Source organism: Medicago sativa, chromosome 7 (assembly GCF_051527215.1).
Source record: "Medicago sativa cultivar Bolivia chromosome 7, Bolivia_mono, whole genome shotgun sequence".
In the NCBI taxonomy this organism is placed as follows: domain Eukaryota; kingdom Viridiplantae; phylum Streptophyta; class Magnoliopsida; order Fabales; family Fabaceae; genus Medicago; species Medicago sativa.
Window position 1 is genome coordinate 100,143,898 of NC_140755.1, and position 7,224 is coordinate 100,151,121.

A 7,224-nucleotide genomic window follows, 5' to 3' on the forward strand; every position below is an offset into this window, starting at 1 on the left:
TTCACAACTATATAACACCAAAGTCATCAAATCCCAGCCCTACAAACAAGTAAACACCCATAGTATCAGAACCACATGAGTAAGGAAAAACTGTCCCCTATAGCTACTGATTTTTTTTTTGTTGGGAAAACTGGTCAACTATAAGCCGCGAATAAAACCAGCAGCACATGAAGCATTCCGAACATCTAAAAATAAAGGAAAATGCTAACAAGAGTCTATGTGAGACTAGTTAAGTAAGCAAATTAGTAAAATTATCTAGAAAGATGTAGTCAAACTCTTAAAAATATAAAAAGTACTCTTTTCAATACAAAATTTTCCTTTTTTGTTTGCTCAACTAATGTCTCCAGGACATTAGTTAACATGATCCAAAAACAAATCAAAAGTTACGTGTTAAATTTAAACTTCAAGTTTGATAGAGAATACAAAAATTGTCCAAAAAAAAAAATACAAGATATTTTTTTGGAAATATACAATTTTTTTCTTTCTGAAGCTTAAGGAAAGTGCACTAAGAAGCATTAGCAGGACCAAAATGATTATAAGAAAAAGAAAAAAGTTCTGTAGTTCCTATTTTTGAAAGTTTGCATTTTAAGCATGGTCTATGTTGAGCATAAATTGGAGGTCTTAACACCAGAACTGAAGTTGTACAATAAATTTCAATTTTTTTATACAAGTTAAGAAAATATTATAAATTTTTTTACTTACTCAGTTTTTTGTTTAGTTAAATCATAAATTAGCGAATGCTTTTGATATGTCATTTCTGTTTAAATGCCGTATTAGTTCTGGACTTTACTAGTAAAGAGTAGATTGTATAAATATTTTTTTTTCTTCCTAAAGATTGTACGCAATTCATTAAAAAAATGCTTCAACTTTTAAACGGTGAGCTTATCTCGATTGGTAAGGACAATGCACGAACATTCCACTTATTCATATGTCGATATTTAATTTAATTTTTTTTTACATAATATAGTGAACAAAGAAAAGAGTAAAACGCATGCTTAATCATCTCTTCTCTTCCTGTACATACTACATAGAGAAAGCATATATATAGTTATCTAATTGGTAGAGAATATAGTGCATGATTGTGGAAGCTGAGGTGAACCTGCAGGAACTACACCTGCAAGATTATTATTACCATCACCACCTCTTTGTGCTCCAATGATTGATGAAATTGCTGCGGCCAAAGCTGTAGTAAAATTTGGATCCGAAGAAATGGCTGCACTAACACTCTCAACCATAGATGAAGGTGGTGGTTGCCCTAGTTGAAGTAATGGTGGTAGCTTCTGTGAGAAGAACAATGGATTAATCCCTAGTAGTTGCGGATGTTGCATTTGAAATGGTAGAGGAGGAACTCTGGAGAGGTTATGGCTATGTGTCAAGTCGAGGGTGATTGTTGGGAAGGGTTGAGAAGCTGATAGGGTACTTGACATTGTTGCATAGGGAAATGAATTAGATAAATATCCGGCTGATTCCTTTCTAAGTGTTGATGAGGTTGAAGTTGATAGCAGCATTGCTGCAGCTGCTGATATTGTGTTTGCTATGGCAGTTGCAGCTGGTGGGAGTGGGTGAGTGTGGTTGCCTTCGTATGTTGTTGTTAGTATTGTCTTGTCTTCTGCACATCTTTGAACCTGTTCAAGAAACATAGTGCACATTTACTAGTGTATATGTATATTAGGAACAATGTTTTTAACTTTAAATCTCCGATCCATGTGTTGCAATATATGTATATCTCATGATGATTTTAAGTGGGTTTCATTTACAAAGTGTAGAACATATATTGATTTAGTTCAATTAGTGAGTCGGTGAGTGTTAACATTACTCTTCTTGAAACCCACAAGCTCAATAGATAAAAATCCAAGTTTCACATAAAAGAATTAAGATAATATCTTTTAGGGTTAAATAAGTAAATGGTTCTCATAAATATACCAACATTTTATTTTAGTCCCTCTAAAAATTTCCATTCATGAAATTAGTCCCTAGTTTTTAGTCAATTCATGTCTAAACTTCATATTTTTTAATAAAATTTTCTAGAAATGGGTAGAAAATTATGACAATTTTTTTTTTTGAAGAAGCTAAATTAGCCCACCTAAATTGACACTGGAGAGAATCGAACCTGAGACCTCGAGGAGGAGCACACTCCTAGGTCCCAAGCCAATGCCACCAAACCAACCCAAGTGGGTTAATTATGACAATATTTTAAAAAAAAAATTAGAATTTTTTAACATAACATGAATTTAATATGAACTTTTTAACACCAAAAACATAAAAATTCATATTTAATTCATGTTTTGTTAAAAAATTCTAATTTTTTTTTGGAGAGATTGTCATAATATTCTACCTTTTTCTGGAAAATTTTATTGAAAAATATGAAGGTTAACATGAATTGAATAAATAGTAGAGATTAATTTCGTAGATGGAAAATTTTAGAGGATCAAAAGCCTAAGGAATATTTTAGAGGGACTAAAATCAAATGTTGGTATATTTAGGGGAACCATTTACTTATTTAACCCTATCTTTTATAAAGAGTAATATTCCTCACTACCTTACGAAATGGTTTTGTAAAGATAAGTTATATCTAATATAAAACTTTAAGATGACATCAGAGCCTATCAATCGGCCTACATACTGTTTATATCCACACACCAACATCAGTGATGGATTTGAGGGGATATTATTCTTTCAACTTAATTTTGTTTTTGTAAAAAAATGCATATAAATGTGTTTGAAGTAGTTACAATTACCATTGCAGAACTCAATTAATAACCATTTCCAAACAGCAAAAAAAAAAAAAACAACATCATAAAATTAGATTCAACAAAATTGCAACATTAAAGACCCTATTCAGTCTTTTGAAGAAAATATGAAACACATTATAGGCTTTCAAAATAGTCCACAAATAATCTCTTAAAATTACCAAATTGGGATATACATATTTTATATAGGGCTCATCTAACATAAATCTCGTAAGAATTTGTCCAAAGGTAGACCCAATATCATTTATGGTAAAATGGTGATATATATTTTACTAAAATTCAGAGGTTCTAAATAAAATTATGCATTGTTTCTTAGAGACTAAAATGACATTTTGATCTTATAAAAGAAATAAGCATATGATTAATTAATTACCTGTTTGCGAACTGGGCATCCTACAGCCATAGTGCAACGATAGTAGGCACGAGGACAAGGGTTACCCTTGGCCATTTTTTGTCCATATTTCCTCCACTGACATCCATCGCTGATCTAAAATCATCAATTATTAATTAGTGTATTATGTATTGATCTCTAAACTAGTTAATTAATTTCCACATTCATGCATGTGGCCGGCCTAGCTAGCTATATATCCACCACAATTAGCTCTTCAAAAAACAATATGCACCAGAATAGCTTAGGCCTCACCAAGTATATATATAAATATAACTGTACAATGGTGCAATAAGAGTGATGATTATTAATAGTAGTAGTAAGATAAAAAGTGAAAGATATCAATTAATATATAGTACCAGGGGAGCTTCTGATCTTGCACGTATGGAAACCCTGGCTTTTTTGAAAGGAATTAGGTCTTGCGTGGGTTCTTCTAACTTGGATGAGTGTGAGGAATCTTCTGCAGGATGATCAGGAGGGCAAGCCTGCTTTCCATCCGAAACCAATGCATTATTATTCAATTTTTTTTGTTCTGATACCATCCCATGATTTTCTTCCATATTCTGTTCCACAAATATTACCTTTGTTCATAACTATTAGGCTTAAATATGTTATTCGTCCCTGCAAATAGGGGTCGCTTAAAATTTCGTCCCTGCAATCGCTAATCCTTTTTTTTTGCCCCTGCAAAGTTTAATCAGTTAAAAATTCGTCCCTTGACCAAGTTAATGACTGCCACATCATCAAAATTACCATAATGGCATGGGAATTGACGAAAATACGCCTGGGGTAATTTTTTTTTTCAGTAAAAAAAATTCGGAAAAAAACTGTTAAAATTAAAACTGAAAAATTTTCGGGGAAAAAATCGCAAAAAAAATTCGGGAAAAAACTGAATTTTTTTTTAAGGAAAAAAAAAAAAAAAAGTCAGGGGTATTTTCGTCAATTCCCATGCCATTTTGTTAATTTGATGACGTGGCAGTCATTAACTTGGTTAAGGGACGAATTTTTAACTGATTAAACTTTGCAGGGGCAAAAAAAAAAGGATTAGCGATTGCAGGGACGAAATTTTAAGCGACCTCTATTTGCAGGGACGAATAACATATTTAAGCCTAACTAGTAAATGAAATGTGCATATTAACCGTGCTTCATGCAACAAAGCAACACATCTTATATATATTCAGAACATAAAATGTCAGTGTGTCAAATCAATTTTATTGCTTCAGTGTTCTGTTATTTGCTGCCTACTTTAAATTACACTAATTATTCGTCGTTTATATAGATCGTTTTGTTGAAAAGGTGCCATAATTTGAGCTGTGAAGGCGGTTTTTAATTTTAAAAGGAAAGAATATAGATACTTTTAATAAAAAATAAAATGGAAATACTAGAAGGGTGATGCTAACCGGTGCCCCGGACACTGGTTAAGCATACCAAAAAAGGAAATTATTACCATAAAAAGAACCTGTTTTTTACTTTTTATAAATTAATTACACAATTTCAATATATTAACTACTATATAATTTCCTTTTTAATATGTTTAACCAGTGCCCCAGGGCACCGGTTAACATTTCCCATACTAGAATATGGAGAATAGATAATTTTTTTGCTACAATAGATAAAATATTTTAGGGTCTTGTTAACGAGTGCCCCGGGGCACTCTTTTAAGAATTCCAAAAGAAAAAATTATTTTATAAAAAAGTTAAATATTTCGATTTACAATGCATCTCACATATTTTCATGATAAATTACCTTTTAAAGGCGTTAACTAGTGTCCGGGGACACCGGTTAACATTTCACTAATTTTATTTATAAGTCATAATCAACTTTTCATTTCTCTTGTATTTGACTCATAGAGTTGAGAGGAAAAACAACTCATTTAATTAAATCACTTTTTTAAGTTTTTAGTCTCATGTTTCTAATATTTTTTGAGTCATTGAACTCATTATTTTTTTTTTTTTTAAGGAAATTCATTAACTTCTTATTTAGTTGTTTTGTTGGCTTATTCAAGATTTTGTTGCGGTGTATCATAAACTTTTGAATGATAAAATTTATATTTCTTATACTCGTTACTTATATATTTTGGTTACCTGAAAATATGATCTTTAATTAAATTGTTTTTACATTTTTTTAGTGAATTTTTAAAACTTTTATTTAAAAAATTGACGGGTAGCACTCCGAACCGATTCGAACCGAACTACTATAAAATGAGACAACGTGAGATTTTCAACCTTATATATCTAGTTGCTTTATTCCGACTGTATTATTTTAAACAGATTATAGGCGGGGTAGGTTTACACGTATTGTCATTCCTAGTTTAAAGGTGGATCTTACTATCTTTAATAAAATATTGGGTATTGTTAACCAGTGCCCCCGGGGCACTAGTTAAGGAACTAAAAGTAGAAAGAATTTTAAAGTTTTACATTGAAAATAACACTTTTTAACTTTTAAAAAGTAGAATACACAATTTCCAAGAAAATATTTTCTTTTATAATTCCTTAACCAGTGCACTCGGGACACTGGTTAACATTTCCCAACAAAAAAATATATATTTGAAAAATAATTAATTGAAATGGTACCCCTAAAAAAATTAATAAAAATGTAATGTATTAAACGTTTCTTGACTATACTAGTGGAAAAATCCAAAGAAATGAAATGAATAGATATTATGAGTTTGAAAAAAGACAGCCAAGGTTTCTAATTTAAGTGAGGCACGCTACCCTTGTTTTCTTTATTGATGACGAAGAAGTTTATAGAGTTGTAGACATTAAAAAAAAAAATAATCCAGAAACAAACAAATCATTATTTCGTTATAGGAGAAAATAAAATAAAAGCATATAGAAAAAATATTTATCTGATTGACGATGAAAATTAATAATCAAATGTTGGAAACATGCTTAGATATCAAACATACACACCTGACCATGGTCTGGTTTTTGTTTCTGCAAAGTGATGAACAACTGAGCTTGTAGTTGGCTATAGCTTTTGGTAATTTGTTCTAACATAATTCTCAATTTATGATTCTCTTCTTGCACCCTCCTCAATTCACTTTCAAGCATACTCATCTGACAACACACATATAACAAATTAAAAAGAAAATAAAAATCCAAAATATATATGTTCTTCAAAATATAAATTAAGAAAGTTAAATTTTGGTACATCGTACATACACAAACCTCAGTTTCAGAATTTTTAAGATTTTTTTCTTTTGAAACTGCAGCACTTGAACACGTTAAATTCAGTCCAGTCTGTATGAAAACAAATTAATATATAATATAATGAAATATCAAAATTGATTTTAATTAATTACCAAAATATAAATTAAATATGTATATAATATAATCGACATTTAAAACGTTACGTTAACAGGATCATGCTGAGTGAGGAGTAGTGTTGGTGATCCTTCTTTGATGATGCTGCCATGTTGATCTTGATCATCTTCTTTGTTGTTTTTATTAGGTGATGATGAGAAGAAATCCATTTCTTTGATCGGAGGATCTATACTGTTGTTGTGGAGGAAGTCGCCGGAGGAGCTTAAGAAGGATAATTCACAGTGGTGGTGGTGGTGGTTTTCCATTACTATAATAGAGATGTAGAGAGAGGAGAGAAAGTGCTAGGGATTATTGAGCAATGAAGTGGTAGTTAAGCTTGGAAATTAATCACCCTTTTTCAACTTAAATGTTTATTTTAATTTAACTTCAATCTAAATGCGGAAGCGCACGTCCTCCTCCCACTTTGGACCTTAAGCTAGGGGTCCCACATAGAAGATTAAATTGAAGAGACCTTGGATGGAGAGAACTTCTTGCGAAGAGACTAGCCGTTTTTGGCTAACAATGACGTCACCATTAGGTTACAAACAAATGGTATCCCGTATGGAAAATTACTATTTTGGCTTACCTTTTTTCCTCCTAGCCACCCTAAAATTGCGTTAATACTTTCAAAGCTTCTGGCTTGAAGGATTAGTTCGTTGATTCAACCATGGAGATACAAGGATGGTGGAAAGTGTTGAGTATCATCATCCATCGACCGACTCAGATGGAAGCATTCAGTTCACCCATATGAAGTTCAGGAACAACGATGACATGAAAACCATGT

General features: G+C 31.5%; 1 protein-coding gene across 4 annotated transcripts; it reads right to left on the reverse strand.

The window, feature by feature from the left end:
- Nucleotides 1-891: 891 nt before the first annotated feature.
- WRKY47 (WRKY family transcription factor) lies at nt 892-6,919 on the reverse strand. 4 transcript variants are annotated; one of them, XM_085727000.1, is made up of 6 exons: nt 6,491-6,919; nt 6,306-6,377; nt 6,048-6,194; nt 3,498-3,701; nt 3,124-3,237; nt 892-1,625 (listed from the first exon to the last, which is right to left on the reverse strand). In XM_085727000.1, the coding sequence occupies exons 1-6, from the start codon at nt 6,704-6,706 to the stop codon at nt 1,053-1,055; spliced, it is 1,326 nt and encodes a 441-aa protein (XP_085583126.1). In that variant the 5' UTR covers nt 6,707-6,919; the 3' UTR covers nt 892-1,052. The 4 variants fall into 4 exon arrangements, with proteins under 4 accessions (XP_085583126.1, XP_085583127.1, XP_085583125.1 ...); XM_085727001.1 differs by having other exon boundaries at nt 3,498-3,623; nt 6,300-6,377; nt 6,491-6,829; XM_085726999.1 differs by having other exon boundaries at nt 6,300-6,377; nt 6,491-6,829.
- Nucleotides 6,920-7,224: the final 305 nt, after the last annotated feature.

Coding starts and splice junctions, on each gene's coding strand:
- WRKY47 (XM_085726999.1), bottom strand. CDS start 6,706: ATGGAAAACCACCACCACCACCACTGTGAATTATCCTTCTTAAGCTCC. Junction 6,378..6,490: donor CTCAGCATGATCCTGTTAAC/GTAACGTTTTAA, acceptor GTTTTCATACAG/ACTGGACTGAATTTAACGTG. Junction 6,195..6,299: donor ATTCTGAAACTGAGGTTTGT/GTATGTACGATG, acceptor GTGTGTTGTCAG/ATGAGTATGCTTGAAAGTGA.